This window comes from Scyliorhinus canicula, chromosome 2 (assembly GCF_902713615.1).
Source record: "Scyliorhinus canicula chromosome 2, sScyCan1.1, whole genome shotgun sequence".
Classification (NCBI taxonomy): Eukaryota; Metazoa; Chordata; class Chondrichthyes; order Carcharhiniformes; family Scyliorhinidae; genus Scyliorhinus; species Scyliorhinus canicula.
The window spans coordinates 133,142,402-133,166,868 of record NC_052147.1 but is presented as its reverse complement, the minus strand read 5'-3'; the positions used below and the strand labels follow the sequence as shown (position 1 = coordinate 133,166,868).

At 48.4% G+C, this 24,467-nt stretch overlaps 1 protein-coding gene across 1 annotated transcript in view; it reads left to right on the top strand.

The window, feature by feature from the left end:
• The window catches only part of LOC119962274, a 222,642-nt gene that overhangs the window by 173,256 nt on the left and 24,919 nt on the right, over positions 1 to 24,467 (top strand). The window contains exons 21-25 of the mRNA XM_038790261.1: positions 7,678 to 7,770; positions 9,183 to 9,309; positions 11,810 to 15,944; positions 16,049 to 16,751; positions 22,529 to 22,658. Coding sequence (XP_038646189.1) covers positions 7,678 to 7,770; positions 9,183 to 9,309; positions 11,810 to 15,944; positions 16,049 to 16,751; positions 22,529 to 22,658 — 5,188 coding nt within the window. The remainder of the gene's footprint in view (positions 1 to 7,677; positions 7,771 to 9,182; positions 9,310 to 11,809; positions 15,945 to 16,048; positions 16,752 to 22,528; positions 22,659 to 24,467) is intronic.

Here is a 24,467-nt window from a genome sequence, read left to right as displayed (position 1 = left end):
TGCAGACTCGATGGGCCGAATGGCCTCCTTCTGCACTGTAAATTCTATGTAAGATTGGCTGGATCACCTCTCCTACTGCATTTGACCACATTTTGGTTTGAATCCAGTTGGAAAACATTTGTGGATTTCTTCTGGCTTTTCCCAAATGGATTCCACAGGAGGGGGTTTCATCCTGGCAGCATCATCAAAGGAAGAAAGACATGTGTTTATATGGTGCACTTAGCAACTTTAGGCATCCTAATGAAGTAATTTTTGAAGTGTAGTCACTGTTGTAATGTAGGAAAAGCAACAACCAATTTCTGCTCAGCAAGCTCCCAGAAACCACAATCACTAGATAATCTGTTTTTTGTGATGTTGATTGAGGGTTAAATATTGACCAGGACAGTGGGGATAACTCCCCCACATTTCATCAAACTTTTAGAACATAGAACATACAGTGCAGAAGGAGGCCATTCGGCCCATCGAGTCTGCACCGACCCACTTAAGTCCTCACTTCTACCCTATCCCCGTAACCCAATAACCCCTCCTAATCTTTTTTTTTTGGTCACTAAGGGCAATTTATCATGGCCAATCCACCTAACCTGCACGTCTTTGGACTGTGGGAGGAAACCCACGCAGACACGGGGAGAACGTGCAGACTCCGCACAGACAGTGACCCAGTGGGGACCATGGCGCTGTGAAGCCACAGTGCTATCAACTTGTGCTACTGTGCTGCCCTTACCATGGGATCATTAACATCCACCTAAGAGAGAGATTGGGAGCTTGGTTTAATGTATCATATGAAAGACAGCATCTCCGACAGTGCTGTATTCCCTATGTTCTGTCTTCATGGTGTGGGTCTGGTTTGTGTGGTGAAGTCTCTGGTTTGACATGGTGGGAGGCAGTGCAGGGAAACCTGTTGGATAAAGGGACCAATGGGAACAGTTGCACAAGTGCAAGAGGCACTGGGTCGATCATAATGCAGATAGTAAAATGGACTTTAGGATAGAAAGGGATGGCAGAAGGGAGCACTGCAAATCCAAATTTAAATGAAGGCTTCAGGAGAGAATCTAATCTGAGACCCACTCCCACAGACATATAGTCCAGCCGTGTTATGTAACCCCTCTGGCCAGACATGTAGACCCTCCCAACAATCCATGCATTCCAGTCTGAAAGTAGACCCCGTCTGACAAAAAATATAACCCCCTCTGGACAGACAAATAAACCCCTCTGGCGAGAGATAGAGCTCCATCACTGAGCCACATGGCCTCTCCGATAAGAACATGAGAAATTGGACCAGTTGTAGGACATTCAGCCAACTGACCCTGGTTCGCCATTCAATGAGGTCATGGCTCATCTTAACTTCACTTTCCTGCTACTTTGATCAAAAATCCCTGTCTTTACTATATTCAATAACCCATTCTTCATTGCTCTCTGGGGTTGAGAATTCCAAGATTAACTACCCTCTGAGAGAAGAAATTCCTTGTTATCTCTTTCCTAAATGAGATACCCTTTATTCTGAAATTATGCCACCCCCATTCTCGATTTCTGCCCGAAGGGAAACATCCTCTCAACATCCACCCAGCCAATCCTTCTCAGAATCTTGTATGTTTCAAAAGATCACATCTCATTCTGCTAAACTCCAAATGGGCACAGGCTCAACCTGCTCAACCTTTCCTCCATAAATCAATCCCTTCATTCCAGGAATCAGCTTTGTGAACCTTTTCTGAACTGCTTCCAATGCAAGTATTTCCCTCCTTAAGTAAGGAGACCAATATTGTTCACAGTACTCGTTCTCACTAATGTCCTTTATGGGCGGCACGGTAGCACAGTGGTTAGCACTGTTGCTTCACAATGCCAGGGACCGGGTTTGAATCCCGGCTTTGGTCACTGTCTGTGCGGAGTCTGCACATTCTCCCCGTGTCTGCGTGGGTTTCCTCCGGGTGTTCCGGTTTCCACCCACAAGTCCCGAAATACGTGTTTGTTAGGTGAATTGGACATTCTGAATTCTCCCTCAGTGTACCCGAACAGGCGCCGGAATGTGGCGACTGGGGGCTTTTCACAGTAACTTCATTGCAGTGTTAATATAAGCCTACTGGTGACACTAATAAAGGTTATTACAGTTCTAGTCAGACTTCCCTTCATTTATACTCCATTATCTTCAATAAAGGTCAACATTCCATTTGCCTTATTGCTGTATCTGCACGTTAGCTTTTTGCGATTCGTGTACACCCAGATCCCTCTATACCGCACCATTCTGCAGTCTCGCTCCATTTAAATAATATTTTTCTTTTTTATTCTTCCTGCTAAAGTGGATAACATTGCATTTTCCTATGTTATACTCCATCTGCCAAATCTTTTTTATAAATAATTTTTATTGAAAAATTTTGAATTTACACAACATCAAACCATATTAAAATACCAACGATAACAGTAATAGCCACAATCATAACCTTTGCCCCTCCTCAATGAACAACCCAACATATTAACAACAACTTAAGTTAACCCAGTGTGAAGTTACATAACCGTAGCGGAAAAAAATATAGAAACTACAGTTAGGAACACCCCCCCCGGGTTGCTGTTGCTATTGACCAAGATACCTATCTTTGAGCCAGGAAGTCCAGAAAAGGCTGCCACCGTTTATAGAACCCTTGTACTGATCCTCTCAGGGCAAACTTAACCCTTTCCAACTTTATAAATCCCGCCATGTCACTGATCCAGGTCTCCACACTTGGGGGCCTCGCATCTTTCCACTGCATCAAGATCCTCCGCCGGGCTACTAGGGGCGCAAAGGCCAGAACACCGGCCTCTTTCGCCTCCTGCACTCCCGGCTCTACCGCAACTCCAGAAATCGCGAGTCCCCACCCTGGTTTGACCCTGGATCCAACCACCCTCGACACCGTCCCCGCCACCCCTTCCAGAATTCTTCCAGTGTCGGACATGCCCAGAACATATGGGCATGATTCACCGGACTCCCCAACACCTGGTGCACCTGTCCTCACCCCCAAAGAACCTACTCATCCTAGTCCCGGACATGTGGGCCCGGTGCAGCACCTTGAATTGGATGAGGCTAAGCCTCGCACATGAAGAGGAAGAGTTGACTCCCTCCAAGGCATCCGCCCAAGTCCCGTCCTCTATCTGCTCCCCAAGTTCCCCCTCCCATTTAGCCTTCAGCTCTCCACTGACGACTCCTCCACCTCCTGCAATACCTATAGATGTCAGACACCTTCCCCTCTCCGACCCACACCCCCGAAGCACTCTGTCCATCGTCCCCCGCGAGGGCAGCAAAGGGAATCCCTCTACCTGTCGCCTAGCAACGCCTTTACCTGCAAGTATCTGACCATTTCCCTTGGGGAAGCCAAATTTATCTTCCAGTTCCCCAGGCCCGCAAACCCTTCCGCCAATAACAAGGTCCCTCAATTTACTGATTGCCACCCTTTGCCACCCCTAAATCCCCCATCCTTGTTCCCCGGGGATGAACCAATGATTGCCACCCAGTGGAGCCTCCTCGAGCCCCTGTTTCCCCCCTATGCGTCTCCACTGTCCCCAGATTCTTAGGGTCGCCACAACCACCGGGCTTGTGGTAAACCTCTTGGGCGAGAGCGGCAACGGTGCTGTTACCATGGCACCCAGGCTTGTACCTCTACATGACGCCATCTCCATTCTTTTCCACGCCGTCCCTCCCCCCTCCATCACCCATTTACGCACCATTGACACATTGGCCGCCCAATAGTACCCCAAAAGGTTGGCAGCGCCAGCCCGCCTCTATCCCTCCCTCGCTCCAGGAAAACCCTCTTCACTCTCGGAGTCCCATGTGCCCACACAAAGCTCAAGATACTGCTAGTCACTCTCCTAAAGAAGGCCCTGGGGATATAAAGATGGGCAGGCACTGAAAGAGGAACAAGAACCTCGGAAAGCACCGTCATTTTGACGGACTGCACCCTCCTCGCCAACGACAATGGCAGCATGTCCCACCTCTTGAACGCCTCCTCCATTTGATCTACAAGTCTGGTGAAATTATGTTTGTGAAGAGTTCCCCCAGTCCCTGGCCACCTGCACCCCCAGGTACCTAAACTCTCCCCTGCCCGCCTACCAATTCCTTCCTCCTGGTCTCCAGGGTGCACCACAAACACCTCACTCTTGCCTAATTTAGTTTATAACCTGAAAGGTCCCAAACTCAGCTAGCAGCTCCATCACCCCCGGCATCCCTCCCACCGTGTCCGCCACATACAGTAACAGGTCATCGGCATACAACGACACCCTATGTTCCTCCCCACATCGCACTAAAACTCTCCACCTCTCTGAATCCCTCAACGCCATCGCCAGCGGCTCGATTGCCAATGCAAACAACAAGGGGGACATGGGGCAACCCTGCCTGGTCCCTGGGTAAAGCCGGAAGTACTCCGACCTCCTCCCATTCGTGGCCACGCACGCCATCGGGGCCTCATATAGCAGCCTCACCCATCTAATAAACCCTTCACCAAATCCAAACCTCCCCAACACCTCCATAAGTACCCCCACTCCACTCTATCGAAGGCCTTCTCCGCATCCAGCGCCACCACTATCTCTGCCTCCCCCTCAATCGCCGGCATCATGATGACATTCAACAATCTCCGCACATTCGTGTTCAGCTGCCTTCCCTTCACAAAACCTGTCTGGTCCTCGTGTACAACTCCTGGCACACAGTCTCTATCCTGGTGGCCAGGATTTTTGCCAGGACCTTGGCATCTACGTTGAGGGAGATATGGGCCTGTATGAACCACACTGCTGGGGGTCCTTGTCCCTCTTTAAGATTAACGAGATCAGCGCCCGCGACATTGTCGGGGGCAAAGTCCCCCTTCCCACGCTTCAAAGTGTCCGCACCAGCAAGGGGCCCACTAGGTCCACAAACTTTTTATAAAATTCCACCGGGAACCCATCCGGCCCCGGTGCCTTCCCTGTCTGCATCTGCCCAATCCCTTAACTAGCTCCTCCAGCTCAATCGGCACACCCAACCCCTACACCTGCTCCTCCTGCACCTTCGGGAAAGAAAGCCCGTCGAGGAACCTCTTCATTCCCCCCCTCTCCCCCGTTGGCTCCGACAGGTACAGTTCCCCGTAAAAGTCCTTGAAGACCTCATTCACCTCTACCCCCTTCGCACACATTCCACATCGCTTCTCACTCCAGCAATTTCCTTTGCCCGCATCCCGCCTTGCGGAGCTGATGAGCCAGCTATCCAACTCGCCTTTTCACCATGTTCATACACTGACCCTTGTGCCTTCCCTCACTGTGCCTCCTGCCTTTCTAGTGGTCAGCAAAATCAAATTTAGCCTGTCGGCTGCACCTCTCCCCCAACAGTCCCTCCTCTGGTGCCTCTGCATACCTCCTGTCTACCTCCAGCATCCTTCCCACCAGTCTATCCCTCTCGCTCCTCTCCCTGTGTGCCCGGATGGATATCAGCTCCCCACGAATCACTGCTTTCAGGGTTTCCCAGACCACCCCCACCTGAACCTCCCCCGTATCATTCATCTCGAGGTACCCCTCAATACTTGCCCGGACCCTCCTACACACCTCCTCCTCCGCCAACAACCCCACATCCAACCGCCACAACGGGCGCTGGTCCCGCACCTCTCCCATCTCCAACTCCATCCAATGCGGAGCGTGGTCGGAGATTGCAAGGGCCGAATACTCGGCCTTCTCCACTCTCGGAATCAGTCCCCTACTCACCACGAAGAAGTCTATCCGAGAGTAGACCCTCTGTACGCGGGGGAAGAAAGAGTACTCCCGTGCCCTCAGCCTCACAAACCTCCGTGGATCCACCCCACCCATCTGGTCCATAAACCCTCTCAGTACCTTGGCCGCCACCCGCCTCCTACCCTCTAGAGCTGGACCCGATCCAGTGAAGGATCCAACACCGTATTGAAGTTTCACACCCCCCCCCCCCCCCCCCCCCCCCATGATCAGACCTCCCGCCTCTAGATCCGGGACCCGTCTCAACATACGCCTCATAAAGCCCGCGTCGTCCCAATTTGGGGCATACACACTAGCCACTACCACCTTCTCTCCTTGTAGCCTGCCCCTAACCATAACATACGTACCCCCCCTTATCCGCCACCACCTCCGATGCCTCAAACGACACATTTTTCCCAACCAGAATCGCCACTCCCCGGTTCTTCACATCCAACCCAGAGTGGAAAACCTGCCCCACCCCATCCCTTCCTCAGACGGACCTGGTCCGCCACCTTCAGGTGGGTCTCCTGAAGCATTGCCACATCTGCCTTTAGCCCCCTCAGATGAGCAAGTACCCTCAACCGCTTCACCGGCCCATTCAATCCTCTCGCATTCCAGGTGACCAACCGGATCAGAGGGCGTCCCGCCCCCCTCCCCGTCGACTAGCCATAGCCCATCGACTGCCCGCCCAGGCCAGCACCCCCTGCCCGACCAAGTCCCCACAGCGACAACACCTCACCTCTGTCCCCCCGGCCCCCACCAGCTCCTTCCTGACCCTGCCAGCAGCAACCCGGTATTCCCCTTTCCCCCCCTCCCTCCCCCCCCAGGCTAGGAACCCTCCTAGCCGCGAACCGTCCTCCATTGTACTTCCGTGGGTCAGCTAACTTCTGCTGACCCCCGGAAACCATCTGCCAAATCTTTGACCACTCACTTAACCAATCTGTATCCCTTTGTAGATTTTCTGTGTCCTCCTCACAATCTGATTTTCATCTGTCTTTATATTGTCAGCAAATTTGGCACGGTGGCACAGTGGTTAACACTGCTGCCTCAAAGCACGAATGACCCGGGTTCAATTCCGGCCTTGGGTGACTTTTGTGTGGAGTTTGCACGTTCTCCAAGAATCTGTGTGGGTTTCCTACATGTGCTCTGTTTTCCTCCCACTGTCCAAAGACGCGCAGGTTAGGTGGGGTTACAGGGATTGGGAGAGGGTGGGGTGGGGAGGGGGGTATGGGCCCAGATAGGATGCTCTTTTGGAGGGTCGCTGCAAAGCGGATGGGCCGAATGACCTCCTTCTGCACTGTATGCATTCCATGAACAAAAATAAATTTTAAATATTCTGTCCCTTCACCCAAGTCATTAACCGAGATTATAAATAGCTGTGGCCCTAGCATTGACCCCTGCGGCATTTAATAGTTACAGTTTGCTAACACCCTGATCTTTGCATTCACCTTTTATTTGGCACCTTATCGAATATCTTTTGAAAATCCAAATACACCACATCTACTGGTTCTCTTTATCCACCCTGTTCATTACATCCTCAAAGAACATGAATAAATTGGTCAAACATGATTTCCCTTTCAAAAGACCATGTTGATTCTGCTTGAATATATAATAATTTTCTAATTGTCAAGCGTGTAGCCTTTCTTGATGTGTAGGCACTTCCCTCCCAGGTCAGGTATGCTATCCTTAGGCAGGGATTGGTCACAGTGACTTGGAAGTGTTGCGAGTTGATGATGGGATAACAAAGGGAGTTTGACCCCATACGGCATGTGAAAAAAGTTTATTCTGATCACCATGTACACCCGAGCCTGCTGTTATCTGTCTGATTTTATTTAAGAAAATGTTAAATATTTGTTCAGCAAACTTTTGAACATTGCCTGTATTCCTCCTGTTAGTATTCTATTTCCACAAGTTCTGCTCCTCTCTGTCTTTTTTGACACATATTGTTCCTCTCCTCTCTCTTTTCTGTTTCATCGGCCTTCTCTTTAGGCCTTAGAAAGACAGAAGGAATATTCTGATGCCATCAGGATTGATCGGGATGAGCTCAGGGATGAGGTTGCCATGCTGAAGGAGAGACTGAAGGTATGGATACAGCACTCAGGACTTGAGGTTGGGGCCTCAGGCTCTTGGCTTGCACAGCTGGATATCGATGTGTTAACAGGCATTTGGGAGTTGGGTGAGGGTGGGCTGGAATGAGTGTGGCTGATTAAAGAGTGTGTAATATGCAAGAAGGCATCTGTTGTTGCCTGTGTCTACTCAGTTGACCAATTAGCAGCCAATGTTACTGTTGGCCTCAGTGCCTCTGGATCAGGGAAGGGAAATCAATCCAGGCTCTGACGGTCAATCGCTCTTCAGTGCCAGGAGGTGAGGACACAGGCAGTCCCGACAGTGATGCATCTTTCACACGAGCTGCCTGCCAGCATTCTGAACATGAAACGTGGATTGTTGGGGTAAGGTAGTGGAGGGAGACCATTGCCTGAGGAAACATACTCATTCCAATTTATAGAACAGTACAGCACAGAACAGGCCCTTCGGCCCTCGATGTTGTGCCGAGCAATGATCACCCTACTCAAACCCACGTATCCACCCGATACCCGTAACCCAACAACCCCCCCCCTTAACCTTACTTTTTAGGACACTACGGGCAATTTAGCATGGCTAATCCACCTAACCCGCACATCTTTGGTCTGTGGGAGGAAACCGGAGCACCCGGAGGAAACCCACGCACAGACGGGGAGGACGTGCAGACTCCGCACAGACAGTGACCCAGCCGGGAACTGAACCTGGGACCCTGGTTGACATGAGAAGTTTAGGGATGTGGCAGGGTTGGAAGAATCTCAGTAAATACCCGATCTTAATTTCTGTTAGGGAGATATTTCCACCAGTAATGCTCACTATAGTGAACTATCTTGAATAATAAGTTCTGAAATTAGGTTGATCAATGCAAAAAGCAATTCCATGAACCAACACCACTCCTGGGGACTACCCCTTCTCTCAAGGGTTCTACTCTACCCTCCCCAGGGCTTTCCTGTCCTACCATGTGTTCAAGCTGTTCCGATTTAAACAGCTTTCATTCTTCACACAGATTGTCTTTGCAAAATTAATAGTTTTTTAATAGACCTTCACCTTGAGCAGTGGCAGCTATGTGTAGCTTATTACACCTTGCCTGGGATAGGGTGCATCACAATGGGGCCTGATCTCGTCCTCACCTGATGCTGGAATCAAACTTGGCAAATCTTCCACTGCTCCTCTCTAACCCAGCAGAGCTAAAGCCAGCTGTCAGACTGCTCAAGTTGCCTCATCACAGTTCACTGGGTTCAGTACAGACCAGGGAAGGGTCAGGGGCCTATTCCACATCTGATAGCCAGTTGGAGGAACCCATGATATAGGCAGTGGACGGGCAGATAAGTTCAGGATCTCTCCTTTCTTGCGTGTTAGAGCCTGGAAGGTTTGGGGCCTGTTCCACTCCAAACATGGTTCATTCTCTATTCCAGGCCTACGGGATGTTGACGAATGGCGAGGCTGAACCAGTCAGGAAGGAAGGGAATGCGCACACACAGGCTGCTGAGACAGAGCCTCAGGCTGCGGCCCAGCTACGGAGCTCCAGCGACAGCCCCCTAGGTAAGTGGAGCATGCCCAGTTCATCTTTAATCTCAGTTTCCAAAGTCACCTCTGGCAAAAGGAATACTAAGGATAAGAGGAGAATGGGAGGGGCTGAACGAGGGTCAACAGGCATATTTGTATGAAACAAGAGGCGGGATTCAGCCATGCCCGCCCGGCGACCGGAAGTTCCCGCCCGAGGTCAAAGGACTTGTACATCGTCCACGTCCCATCCGTGGAGATCCTACGGTGGGTGTGGCTGAAGAATCCAGCCGCAGATCACCTTTTACAAACTTCCACCTGAACTGTTTACTTTTGGAATCCAGCAGACCCACAGGGATAACTATACAGTGGGGAACTGATAGATGCAACACAATGTCTGTGATGGTTGATCAGATTATGTGATGCATCTCACCCAGGGTAACTGATTCCGTGATGCACCTTGCCCGAGGGAACAGATTCATTGATGCGCCTTGCCTGGGGGAACAGGTTCAGTGAAACGCCTTGCTTGGGGGAACAGATTCAGTGATGCGCCTTACTGTGCTGGACAGTTTATCATTTTTATGTGAGTTTGGTTAGTGGATGCAGAGGGAATGAGAGTGCATTGAAAACTGTGTCTGGAGACACTGTTAGGGATGAGTTACCATCCCTCACCCACCCAGATACAGCACAGGGTTAGATACAGAATAAAGCTCCCTCTACACTATCACCAAACATTACCTTTGCAGTTAATAAATGTCACAATAAAGTGCCAGTTTGTGGCACAGGTGAAGCAAGAAGGGTTTTGAAGACAACTTTCTCAGCTCATGGAAACCAAAGAGTGCAGAAGGAGGCCATTCGGCCTATCGGGTCTGCAATAACCGTCTGAAAGAGAACCTACCTGGGCCCACGCCCTTGCCCTACACCCGTAACCCCACCTAACCTTTTGGATACTATGTGCAGTTTAGCATGGCCAATCTACCCAACATGTGCATCTTTGGATTGTGGGGAAGATCATTTCAAAGAGAGTTTTCACTTATGTCCAGATGAGGGTGAGTGGTGGGGTGGGGCAAGGCAGAGCGTGTGGGAAGGACAGAATGGCCATTCTTAAATGTGGATCAATCCATCATTGTGCATGCAGCAGTATCACCGCCTATTGGCATATACGTGTTACTGCAGCAGCCCAATTTTCTCTTTTTGCAAAGAGATATCAAAGTGGGTCAATCACTCAGTGGCCGTTTTAAGTTAATTACTGACTCCTCCCCTCACCTTGTCTGGAATAAAGGTAAATTGGTGGATTTTGTCCTGTTCTCAATGTGAAATAATTGAACAGATTTGAGGTCAAATTAAATTCTCCAATTATGTTTTAATATGTTTTTTGAAGCTGAACAGAGTGTTATTGAAGTACGTTTGAGGCTGTAAGGAAGCCTTTTTACACCAAGGGTCGAATTTAACAGAATAATTTCCAAGTTTATTTTTGGTGGTTTTGCATGGAGTTGTTCCCCACTGTTATCAAACGACATTTAGGACAGGATTCTCCAGCCACCAGAAATACGCGCCTGATGTCAATGGACATTTACATGGTCCGCGTCCCGCCCGTGGCTGTCTTGTGACGGATGGGGTGGAGGAATCCAGCCCTTAGTCACTTGTTTGGGCCCTGGGGAGTTTCTCACTTGTTTAGCCCACACTTGGAAATTGTTTTCAGCACTGGGGAGCTGAACTCGGAAAGGGTGCCCCGATTTTTAAGTGAGCTTATGGGTCCCCCCCACACATGGACACTATCCCAGACACACCCAGGTGAGGATACCCCGCTACGGGGTCCCCCATGCCCCCTTCCAGGACCACCATCTTTCACCCCCTCAACCTCCCAGAGGCCCTTACTTACCTGCTCTGCACGCCCTTCATACACCCCTCCACCCTCTTTTCATCAGCATGCCCCCCCCCCCCCCCACCTGGGGCCCTGACCCTTGACAGTGCCACCCTGGCACCTGAGCACACTCGCACTGGCATCCTGGCAGTGCCAAGGTGCCAGCTGGGCTGTGGCAAGATGCCCATGTTTCCAGGGGGAGGGCCACGGGGGCCACCTGAACTATCCCTGGCCACCAAGGTGCCTCTGATAGCCCGGGACATCCCTCCCCACGGTGCCATTTCACCTGGTCCATGCTTGAGTAGACCAGTACTGAATGGCGCCTGGCTGCAGCCTCTCCGAGGAGGCTGGTAGATCTCTAAAGACCGATAGATCCTAGGTTTAAAGCGCCCCTTCTGGACAGGAATCTGATTTTGATGCTTCCGCAGGACTTGGGTATACCCCAGAAGTGTAAAGGTTATTGGGAAGCCTCTCCCAGGATCTACCAGCCGGGTTGCTCTCTCGCACGGGCACAACGCAGCTGGTGGATCACGCATTAAATGTTTTAAAATGACAACCAGAAGAACCTGGACATGATAAATGCTTGGCAAATTGGAAATCTGTAGAGGAAGTTTATAATTGTGGATGGTTCACTCAGGGACACAATGTCTTCACCTCTTCCAATGGTCCTTATAGGAGAAAGCCACGAATTGCAAATGAGGAATGAGATTTTGGAGACTGTTGGGAAAAGAGGAATCTTGCAGAATACTGGAATTGATGAACAGATGAAGGAGACTGGGAATCGGGAGATGTTAATGGATAATGTACAAGAAAAGGACATAACTGAGGAGTGTGAGGAACTGACTGAGAGTGAAACACCAGCAATGACTATAAGGGATAATGGAGACTCAAACCAGATAGAACATACTGCAGCCAATCTTGACGATGGAGAGCAAAGTGCATGTGACACACAAAAACTTGGAGGTAAAGAGGTATCTGAGGGAATGAACAGTATCCTGGGATCTGGAGAGGGAAATCAGAGCTGCGGTAGCAGAGAGGAGAATGAGAGTGACTTTGGTGCGAAGGGGAAGCATGTGCATGTGGATATAAACCAGAATCTCAATCATAATAGGAGGAGGCCGCGTCACATAGGGGAACAGGGTACAAATGGCGGGATTAGGGAGGAAACGCACCCAGAAGTTGGAAATGACTTGGTGGTCGTGCATGTTGACAGTGTTGGGACAGGAGCTGACAATCAAGCAATTATGGAGGAAACCCAGAAAGTAGTGCAACTGGTGCTAGAAAATGCAATCGAAATTTTGCAACAACACATGTGTGGGCACGAACTATCGGGGGAGACAAGAGATCAGGATGAGGAGGTCACCCAGGTGGAGGGAGGATTGGTTCAAATGAAAGGGGAAAAGTTGACTCGGAAGCAGGAGAAACCTGAATCTGTCCATGTTGAAGCAAAAGAATTGGATGGAATGGTCGTCAAGGAAACAGGGCCTGAGCAGGTAGCTATAGGGGATACAGAGCTTTATTGTACAGCACAGGAAACTGAAATTTGCTCAGAGAGTTTTCACAATGATCTGGCCAGGGAGAATCGAGAAGCAGAACAAGTGTTGAGCTTTGCACCAGGTCAGAATGGACAATTTGGGTCAGGTGGAGAGGGTGTGAATTATTTTGATTGTCCAGTGCAGGATGGAGCTGAGAATGAGGAAAGAATTGATCAAAATAGAAGTGAGCAGCCAGTGGACAATGCATCCAGAACCTCAGTAGAGCTAGAGGAAGAAGTGGAGAAATTGGCAGAAAAAGTTGAGACCGGGACTAATTCACTATCACAGGCAGCCCAGAAGGAGGTGGAGGTGGATGAAGAGGTTGCTTGTCATCTGAAAGGGGTGAATGGATTAATAGTAGGGGATGAAGTAAAGCAGCTTATTGTAACTGGTGAGGATCCTGATTGGAGAGATGAGGGTACTGTTACAGGCAGGGTAGAAGGCTGTTTACAGGATGGAGAAGTGAAGGACCAGGGACTGGAGAAAGAAGTACCACCAGTTGAAGCTGAGTCAGGTCCAGGTGCAGAGCAAGGTGATGGAGCCAGTGAGATGATGCAGCAAGGAAAAGTAGAAGGTAAATTGAAGCATGGCTATCTCCAGGAAATGACACCAACTGGAGGAGAAACAAAGGTCGGGATTGAGGCTGAGAATCAGGCCACAGGAATTGAAAGTAATGTCATGAATTATGACAAGGATAATGTCAAGGGTCATGGAGAAGTTGAAGAGGAAGTCAAAAACCCCGGTAACGATGAAGCCAGGAGCTACGGAGAGAATGAGGATATGGATGACATCAAGGCCCAAGGAGGTGAAAGGGAGGTCAGAGGGCACAACACTGAAGGCAAAGGCTATAAAAGGGAAATAAAAAAGGAGAGTGATCATGGGAAAGGGGAGAGTAAAGTGAAAAATACCAGAAAATATGAAGATGAGATGAACGATTCCCATTGTGGTCAGGTCAAGGGTCAAGGAGAAAAAGAGGGTGAAACTAATGACAGTGATGGTCAAAGTGAGATTGAAAATCATGAAAAGGTTCAAGTTGTGGTAGAAGTTCCAGAGGAGGTTAAGGTCAAAGGAGATCAAAGTGAGGCCCAAGGCTCCAGTGCAAGTGAATTCAACGGTTTTGAAAAAGAGGAGGGTAAGGTCAAAGGTCGCCCAGACGACGAGGGTGCGGTTGAAGGTTTCAGAGTCGAGAAGGGTGAGGTCAAAGGTGCCCCAGAAGAGGAGGGTGAGGTCAAAGGTACCCCAGAACAGGAGGGCGAGGTAAAAGGTACCCCAGAAGAGGAGGGTGAAGTCAAAGATCCCAGAGAAGAGGAGGACGAGGTAGAAGGTGCCCCAGAGGAGGAGAGTGAGGTCGAAGGTCCCAGAGAAGAGGATGAGGTAGAAGGTGTCCCAGAAGAGGAGGGTGAAGTCAAAGGTGCCCCAGAAGAGGATGGCGAGGTCAACGGTGCCCCAGAAGATAAGGATGTTAAAGGTACCCCAGAAGAGGAGGGCGAGGTAAAATATCCCAGAGAAGAGGAGGATGAGGTCAAAGGTCCCAGAGAAGAGGGGGGTGAGATCGGAGGTGTCCCCGAAGCGGAGGCTGGGGTCAAAGGTCCCAGAGAAGAGGCGGGCGAGGGAGAAGGTGCCCCAGAAGAGGAGGGTGAGGTCAAAGACGCCCCAGAAGAGGAGGGTGCGGTTGAAGGTTTCCGGGTCGAGAAGGGCGAGGTCAAAGGTTCCTCAGAAGAGGAGGGCAAGGTCAAAGGTTCCCCAGAAGAGGAGGGTGAGGTCAAAGATTCCAGAGAAGAGGAGGATGAGGTCAAAATTGCCCCAAAAGAGGAGGGTGAGGTCAAAGGTCCCAGAGAAGAGGGGGGTGAGATCGGAGGTGTCCCAGAAGAGGAGGCTGGGGTCAACGGTCCCAGAGAAGAGGAGGGCAAGGTAGAAAGTGCCCCAGAAAAGGAGGGTGAGGTCAAAGATGCCCCAGAAGAGGAGGGTGCGGTTGAAGGTTTCCGAGTCGAGAAGGGCGAGGTCAAAAGTTCCCCAGAAGAGGAGGGCAAGGTCAAAGGTTCCCCAGAAGAGGAGGGTAAGGTCAAAGATGCCCCAGAAGAGGAGGGTGAGGTCAAAAGTGCCCCAAACGTGAAGGGTGAGGTCAAAGGTCCCAGTGAAGAGCAGGGTGAGGTCAAATATGCCCCAGAAGAGGAGGGTGCGGTTGAAGGTTTCCGAGTCGAGAAGGGCGAGGTCAAAAGTTCCCCAGAAGAGGAGGGCAAGGTCAAAGGTTCCCCAGAAGAGGAGGGTAAGGTCAAAGATGCCCCAGAAGAGGAGGGTGAGGTCCAAAGTGCCCTAAAAGTGAAGGGTGAGGTCAAAGGTCCCAGTGAAGAGCAGGGTGAGGTCAAAGATGCCCCAGAAGAGGAGGGTGCGGTTGAAGGTTTCCGAGTCGAGAAGGGCGAGGTCAAAAGTTCCCCAGAAGAGGAGGGCAAGGTCAAAGATGCCCCAGAAGAGGAGGGTGAGGTCAAAGATGCCCCAGAAGAGGAGGGTGCGGTTGAAGGATTCCGATTCGAGAAGGGCAAGGTCAAAGGTTCCCCAGAAGAGGAGGGCAAGGTCAAAGGTTCCCCAGAAGAGGAGGGTAAGGTCAAAGATGCCCCAGAAGAGGAGGGTGAGGTCAAAAGTGCCCCAAAAGAGGAGGGCGAGGTCAAAGATCCCAGAGAAGAGCAAGGTGAGGTCGGAGGTTTCCCAGAATTGGTGGCCGGGGTCAAAGGTCCTAGAGAAGAGGGGGGTGAGATCGGAAGTGTCCTAGAAGAGGAGGCTCGAGTCAAAGGTCTCAGAGAAGAGGAGGACGAGGTAGAAGGTGCCCCAGAAGAGGAGGGTGATGTCAAAGGTGCCCTAGAAGAGGAGGGTAAGGTCAAAGATGCCCCAGAAGAGGAGGGCAAGGTCAAAAGTGCCCCAGAAGAGGAGGTTGTGGTCAAAGGTCCCAGAGAAGAGGAGGGTGAGGTCGGAGGTGTCCCAGAAGTAGAGGGAGGGGTCAAAGGTCCCAGAAAAGAGGGTGAGGTCAAAAGTACCCCAGAAAAGGAGGGCGAGATCAAAGGTCTCAGAGAAGAGGGTGAGGTTGAAGGTCCTCCAGAAGACGCGACTGAGGGCGAAGGTCCCCCAGAAAAGGAGGGTGACATAAAAGGCACCAAGAGGAGGAGATGGATGACATCAAAGATCCCAGAGAGGGGGAGGTCAGTTTTGAACTGGAGAGTGAGAAGCTACTTTTCAATAATATGGCGGGAATTGTGGAAGAAATGGGGAAGGAGGTCAATATAGCTGAAAATTCAAAAGAAGCAGTGTTTCCTGATCTCCAGACAGTAAAGACAGAAAAAGAAATTGAAGAAAAGAAAGGGGTTGATGTAACTGAGTGTGATTCAAGTGGACAGGTAAGTGTTGTGGTACAAGAGAGTGGTAAAGGGAACCAAATACAAAGCAAATGCATTGAAGAAACTAATGAGGACACACCAGAGAATAATACCCAGGATGTTCATCAAGTAACAGACAGAAAAGGTGAACAAGGAACACCAACAAAAGAGGAGACTGAAATTACTGAAGAGGCAACAGGACAGGAGGGTATGCCAGTGAAGAACGGGGAACAAATAAGGCAAGTACCAGAGACCAGTAGCAGCTTTGAAGAGTTTGGGGAAAAGGCTCAGATGTCAGCAGAGGTTGTGAATTACCTTGATGAAAGGACAATATATGAATTGAACAAAGAGTCTGAGGAAGTAGCACAAGAGAGTTTGCAACAAGGCCCTGTAAAGAGTGGAGTTGTCTTGGTAAATGTTATAGGCCAAGGAATGATAATGCAGGATGGAAAGAGAGAAGTTCCTGTAAAGGAGGAAGGAAACAGCTCTGGGACCAGCAAGAAGCCAGACAAAGCACAGCGCTGTGAGACAAGAAAAGAAAAGGCAGATGATGCACCAGTCTCTCAAACTGATGTGGAGGAGCAAGAGCTCAGAGGGGATGATGAGGATGCTGAGGAAGGACATAAGTTTGAGTGGGATGATGAGACGAGTGAGATATTAGAAGATGAAACTCTGGATAAGAAGGAGATGCCTGAAGGCACAGAGCAAAAGGGAAAGGTGGGTGCTGGAATTGAGGTTGACCCTCAGCCCATTGTGAGTGCAGGGTCCATTGACCATGTGAGACCCAACACAGATAACAGTGGGGTTGGAGTGCTAACACATCATGAGCAGGGAGGAGAACACGGTGGGCAGGGAGGAGATGAAATGGTGCAACGAGTAACAATGGCTGATGCAGGAAAGGATGGAAAGCGAAAAAGCAAAAGCAAAGAAGACTGTTCGCTATCATGAGGTCAACCAGCAGTCAGTAAATCGCACTATCGAAACCAAACTGTAGTACTGCACTGTGTCAGAAATGTTATTTTAATATAAAATTATATATTTGTCATTTATAAGATTTAGATTTAGCCATGAACTGTTATTTGCACTATACTCTGAGCCATGCTCGGTCCTACTTCACCACCTCCCACTTGCACTAGTCTCCCCCCCATCTTGCATATTTACCTGTTCTTTCACAGTTTTCCATGAAGTGCTGATTCTTTACCCACAGTGGGTCTCTTCCTTACCCATTCCTCATGGACTGCCTTGGCAGCTTGTTTTAAGTTATTATACTTAATGCTATGAAGCTGCTATTTGAGTATTAAATAGAAGCCTAAAGCCATGGTTATCAGTTCTGACACTTACTGTTGCCATGCCATAAATTTAATATGATGTGGAGATGCCGGCGTTGGACTGGGGTGAGCACAGTAAGAAGTCTTACAACACCAGGTTAAAGTCCAACAGGTTTGATTCAAACACGAGCTTTCGGAGCGCAGCTCCTTCCTCAGGTGATTCACCTGAGGAAGGAGCTGCGCTCCGAAAGCTCGTGTTTGAATCAAACCTGTTGGACTTTAACCTGGTGTTGTAAGACTTCTTACTATAAATTTAATAGACCACATTCCAGCACGTTGTTTAAAGAGATGTTTTGCACATGAAGTCAATCATGCAGTTGAGTTTACAGAGTGCCCCCTAATTTCTCAATGGATACAATTATTGGTCAATGTGGTATTGGACATTGGAGGGTCCCTGGATCCAGTACCTGTCTTCTGTGGAGAGCAGTACTGTAGTAAAGGTACTGCGGCTGGCCTCAACACCCTGGGTTAGGCAGAGCAAGTCAGCCGAGGCTTCTGCTCCTAATCAATGCCCAGTGATCCCAGGGAATCTAAAATACAAAATAGAGTCTCAGGATAAGGGGCTGAGATGAGAAATTTGTTCACACAAACGATTGTGATTGTGAGGGTTGTGGATCCTTCATCACTGAAAACATTTAAGGCTGGGATCCACAAATGTTTGATCTCTCAGGGAATCAAGGGATATGGTGAATGGACAAAGAAGTGGAGTTGAAGCCCAAGATCACCCCTGACCATATTATGAAACAGGCTCAACGGGTTTGTGGTCCATTTGTGCTCCTATTTTTTGTGTTCCTACTTCTCATCCTTCAGTAAGTCCTCGGTTAGAGAGCTGGGGAGATCGGCCATGTTTCACCATCAATAACAACCCCTATTTATACAGCACCTTTAACCTGATAACACATCCCAAGGAGCTTCACAGAAACGTTACAAAGCAAAATTTGACATTGAGCCATACAAGATGATATTAAAGCTTGCTGAAGAGGAGCATTTTAGTTTAAAGGTGCATCTTAGAAGAAAGAGAGTTAGGGGAGTTTTGGGAGGGAATTATGGAGTTAGTGCCTTGGTGCTGAAGGCTCAGCCATCAATGGGGGAGCATTTAAATTCAGGGATGATCAAAAGGCTAGATTAGATGAATGCAGATATCTCCGAAGTTGAGGGGCCAGAGGAGATTACAGGAATAGGGAGAGTGAGACCATGGAGAGATCTGGAAACGAGAATAAGAATTTTAAAATTAAGATGTTAAAATTAAGAGTAAGCACAGGTCAGTGAGCATAGGGGTGATGGGGATTGGACTTGGCACGTGTAAGAACACAGCAGAGTTTTGGATGACATCGAATTATGAAGGGCAGAACATGGAAAACCAGTCAGGAGTGCATCTGAATGGTTGAGTTTGGATATAACAATGGTATGAATGAGGTTGACTTGAGCACAAGTTGAGCTGAGAGTCAGGCGATGTTACAGAGGTGGAAATAGGTAGTCTTAGTGCAGGCATGTCATCAGAAGCTCCTCTCCGGATCAAATATGACACCGACATTGCAAACAACACGGTTCAGCCTCAGATAGCTATTATGGAGAGCGATGGAGTCAATATCTCTGGAGTGGAGCCATAATGGGGACTGAGACAATGGCATCAATCTTCCCAATGTTTAACTTGACAAAATTTCTGCTCACCTGGACGACATGTCTGATAATTTGGCACCGTGGAGGAGAAATGGTGGTGAAGTAGAGGGGATGTCAGCAGTACATCTGTGAAAAGTAGCAATGTGCTTTCAGATGATGTTGTCAAGGTGTGGTTAACTATGTCAAAGGCTGCAGACAGTTCAGTACGAGTCAGGAGGAATAATCTACCTTGTCATAGTCACAGAGATGTCATTGTGACTTTGATAAGAGCCGTTCCAGTACTGCGGCAGTACCTGATTGGAAGAATGAGGGAAAGATGGGGACAGATTTGGAGGTGACAACACATTCAGGGACTTTGGAGAGGAAAGGAAGTTTGGAGATGGAACTGTGGTTCGCAAGGACAATGGGGCCAAGGGTTGTTTTTTTGAGAACTGGGCGATGATGGAAAATTTACAAACGAGAGGAAAAGTATTTGAAGAGAGAACCATTTACTATTCCACAGGCAATTATCCTGCTCCTGATCCCTGTCCATTGAGCCCTGTGTTAGAGGGAGTGGAAATTAGCCAGTATTCCTGCTCCTGATCCCTATCCAGAAACTCGAGCTGGAGAATACAGTTGTGTAGGGTATTGGTGAGAGCACAATTGAACTCAGTTGTTGAATAGTATTCTGACATGGCACTTGGACGTGAGAATGTTTGCCAGTAATAGTGTAACTCATTCCTGAGTGAGAATGGGTACCTTCAGGAGAGCACAGGAGCAAGGGTAATTTATATCTTGGATATACACACATTTTTGTCCACAAAGTCCTTATGCAGACTTTATTCTATATAAGATACAGCCTGTCCCTGAGCAGCCTATATACTGCATAGGTTAATTAATGGCTGTCCCTTTGCAGACTGTTTCCCGTATAATTCATCTAGTGTTCCTATGCAGACTGTAAGCTATATGATACTTCCCGTCTGCTTGTTGACTAAATATTTTGATATTCCACCTGACTGCTGACTATATATTATAAGTATCTGTACCTGTGCTGATTCTATCCCCATGCTCTCACTGCTATTCTACTGTGTTCATATTTGGACCTTCAGAATATGACCTTACCTCTAAGCTTCTGTTAGCTGTGAAATGGGTACACCTGAGTGGCTCTTAGGTACCCTGAACAATGATAGATCAGTGATTTCATGTAACACAGGTTGTATGTGAAGCCAAATGAATTATTGTTAATTGCCTTGTATATAGATATTTGAGTGAGTTGAGAAGCCAATGTACACTGGGCAACTGTGTTTAACATTATGTTACAGCTTTGCAATGGATTAGTGCCTCAAATTGTCTTAAAGCAGCTGCATTGCGTAAACATGATGTGACACTGCATCACTGGGCTGGAATCTGAATAAAATGTCAATTCTGTAGATTTTGATCAAATTGTTCTATGCTTGGATTCATTCTGTACCTTGTGCTTTAAATTTAATTGTGACGCAATCAATTTGAAAACGTGTCTCAAGGAAAAGGCTATTTTCATATTAGTAGCTTTGGTAGGACACTCGCTCTTGTTTATAAGGATCCAGCTTTTTTCATTCAAAATACAGGAAGATGCAGCTCTTCCAGTGACTGAGCTAATAACTGACTGAGGTGCTACTGAACCACACAGGGAAGCCTCCAGACTGTACTCAGTTAACTGGTCTTAGCCAGGGCAGGGGTTGTGGTGATACAGGATGTCCCAGTGTCCTATTGGCTGGGAAGGGAAGAAACAGCAAGGTCACCTGTGCAAGTGCAGTGTGTGTTTGGGTACATGTGCTGGTGTGTGTGCAGGTGCATGTGTCAGTGGGTTTGGATGCAGGTAGGTTTGGGTGTTTGTGCAGATTTAATATGTGCCTTTTCTCCTAATCATCGACCCCTAGGAGGGGAGAAGCCCACTTTTGGCAGCCAGGCAGGAGTTTGTCCTCTCAGATAATGATGAGGGCCAAGGCTAAAAATAGCTGAATGCCTCATGCTGCCATGTGAATCTACTGCCCTTGACATCGCCGTGCTAAAATCGGGACTTCCAATAAATCTCCGCATAATAATTATTGACCAAAGTCTCTATTGTGTCTCTCCCCCGTTACAGCAGATGGCAGCACTCTGCTGTACTCCACCTTTATCAATACCCCTGGATCTGAGAGAACTTAATCTCTTCACTTTGCTGGGCTTCTCTAGCCCCTGTCCCAAGTAGCACTCTGACCAGCATGAACTACCTTGCATCGTTAGCCCAGGCTTACAGTTTCCCTGCAGTGGCACTGGATGCTAGCAGGAGTACTGCTTCTAGCCTGTTTATCACTCCGATTCCGTGTGCTCATTAGCTGCCAGTGCTGGAAAGTGTGCTCGTGTGGTTATGATAGTTGAGGTGGGGATTGGACTTGGCGGCGATGCCATACTCTATTCAACTGTATTGTGCCTACCTGGACTGACATGCACACGATGAGTGGGTACCCGAGGAGAGTTTCGGAAGGCAAACTACAGCCATGGAACTGCAGCCCAAGAAAAATCCATTCCTTTATGGGGGGGGGGATGCTAAGTGGAAGACATTGTGTGATGTGTTTGTGTAAACCCTCTGCGCTCTCCAGTGGGCAGTTAGGGAGTGGACATTTAGCAGGCCCTTGGGCTGAAAGTGGGAAATTTGAGGGAAGCCGCTATGTGGTAGCACAGTGAGTTCTGGAATTTGACAATACATTCAGTGTGATTTCTCATGGTATTCCCCTCAGGGCCAATTTGCATGCTACTCATCACTTAATGCTGCTTTTGCTGTTTAGCCATGATGTGGAGATGCCGGCGTTGGACTGGGGTGAGCAAAATAAGAAGTCTTACAACACCAGGTTAAAGTCCAACATGTTTGTTTCAAACACTACCTTTCGGAGCGCTGCTCCTTCCTCGGGTGAATGAAGAGGTTTGTTCCAGAAACATATATATAGACAAATTCAAAGATGCCAGACAATGCTTAGAATGCGAGCATTTGCAGGTAATTGAATCTTTACAGATCCAGAAATAGGGATAACCCCAGGTTAAAGAGATGTGAATTGTCTCGAGCCAGGACAGTTGGTAGGATTTCGCAAGCCCAGATCAGATGGTGGGGGATGAATATAATGCGACATGAATCCCAGGTCCCGGTTGAGGCCGCACTCATGTGTGTGGAACTTGGAACGAGCAGAAACTTATAGCCACATTCCGCACACATGAGTGCGGCTCAACCGGGATCTTGGATTCATGTTGCATTACCTTCATCCCCCACCATCTGACCTGGGCTTGCAAAATCCTACCAATTGTCCTGGCTAGAGACAATTCACACCTCTTTAACCTGGGGTTACCCCTATCTCTGGATCTGTAAAGACTTAATCGCCTGCTCATGCTCGCATTCTAAACATTGTCTGGCATCTTTGAATTTGTCTATATATATGTTTCTGGAAATACCTCTTCATTCATCTGAAGAAGGAGCAGTGCTCTGAGAGCTAATGTTTGAAACAAACATGTTGGACTTTAACCTGGTGTTGTAAGACTTCTTATTTTGCTGTTTAGAGAACACACTGGACAGAAAAACTGCTCTTCAGCAAGAGCTCAGCAAAGGGGAGGCAGCTGATTTGCTCCCACCAGTTCTGTGCTCCTACTGTAGTTGAATTTGAGACTGTGGTGTCCACACATTCTGTTTGTGAGCATAACTAAATGTTTCCATTTGTCTACCAGCTTTATTAGAAAGGCGTCCTTGCCACAGTTGGCTGACCTTAGGTTTTCTGCAATTTCCCTGACTTTATGTATGTATTACACACATCCTGCTGAGGTTCCACATGGGTTCATGACAGAGCAAAGCTCCCAGAACTCTCAAATTCATCAGTTCCACTGTGTGAGGAATCAGACAATGACCCTCATCCAAATACTGTGTGAGGAATCACAGACACAGAACCCAACCCCATTGCTGTGTGAGTAATCATACGAGGAACCCATCGCAATACCGTCTGAGGAATAATAGACACAGAATTCCATATCATTACGGTGTGAGGAATCACAGAGACAGAACCCCATCCAAATACCGCGTGAGGAATCATAGACACAGAACACAATCCCATTACTGTGTGAGAAAACACAGACGCCGAACCCAATCCTATTACTGGGTGAGGAATCGGGCACCAAAACCAATCCCATTCCTGTGTGAGGAATGAAGGACACAGAACTCCATCCAATTTCTGTGAGGAATCAGACACCGAACCCAATCCCAGTACTGTGTGAGGAATGACAGACACATAACCCAGACCCATCACTATGTAAGGAAACACAGACACATAACCCAATGCCAATACTGTGTGAGGATCGCAGTCAACGACAATTTGTATTTCAATGGCACCTTTAACATAGTCTATCATCCCCATGTGCTTCACAGAAGAGTTACACAATAACATTTGACACTGACCCACAGAAGGAAATATTAGGATTGAACAAAAGTCTGATCAAAGTGGGACAGCACGGGGAGCAGTGATTAGCACTGTTGCCTCATGGCGGCGAGGACCCAGGTTCGATCCCGGCCCTGGGTCACTGTCCATGTGGAGTTTACATATGTCCCCGTGTCTTTGTGGGTCTCACCTCCAAAACTCAAAAAGATGTGTAGGGTAGGTGAATTGGCCGCGTTAAATTGCCCCTTTATTGGAAAAAACAAGAATCAGGCACTCTAAATTTAAAAGAAAGTCTGATCAAAGAGGTAGGTTTAAAGGGACATCTCTTAAAAAAGCGATGGATAGCAAGGCAGAAAGCTTTAGAGAGGGAGTTTCAGAGCTTACAGCTCTGGCAGCTGAAGGCATGGCCACCAATGGTTATAACTGGGAATGTTCAGGCAGCTGGAATTAGTGGAATGCAGAGATCTCAGAGGGTGGTGGGACTATAGGAAATAACGGAAGTAGTGAGGGGTGAGGCATAGCGAGTTTTAAAAATAAGGGTGGGAATTTTTAAATTAAGGTTTTGCTGCTTTAGGAGACAAGGTGGGTAAGTGAGCACAGAGGTGAATGGTGAGCATGTCGGGACTTAGTGCGAGGAAGGATACTGGCAGGATTTTTGATGAGTTCAAGTTTACAAGGGTAGAAAGTGGGTGGTGGCACATTGGAAGAGTCATGTCCAGAATCAAAAAAAGGGATGAATGGGGGTTGTAGTGGCAAGTGAGCTAAACTGGGGTAGTGATGGATGATATTAGGGTGTGATTGCACAGAAATATGGTCAGATTCCCATCTTGGGGTCAAATATGACACAAAAGTTGCCAATTCTGGTTCAGCCTCACAGTTGCCAGGGAGTGGGATCAAGTGGGTGGCTCGGAAATTATTTTTGTACTGGGAACCAAAGACAATGGCTACATTTGGAAAATGGATGGCAGACAATCAATCATGCAATTTAGTCAGTGGGAAAGGGTTGAGAGTGATGGTGATGTTGTTTGTGTACATCCAGAAACTGATGCTGTGTTTTTAGATAAGTTACCAAG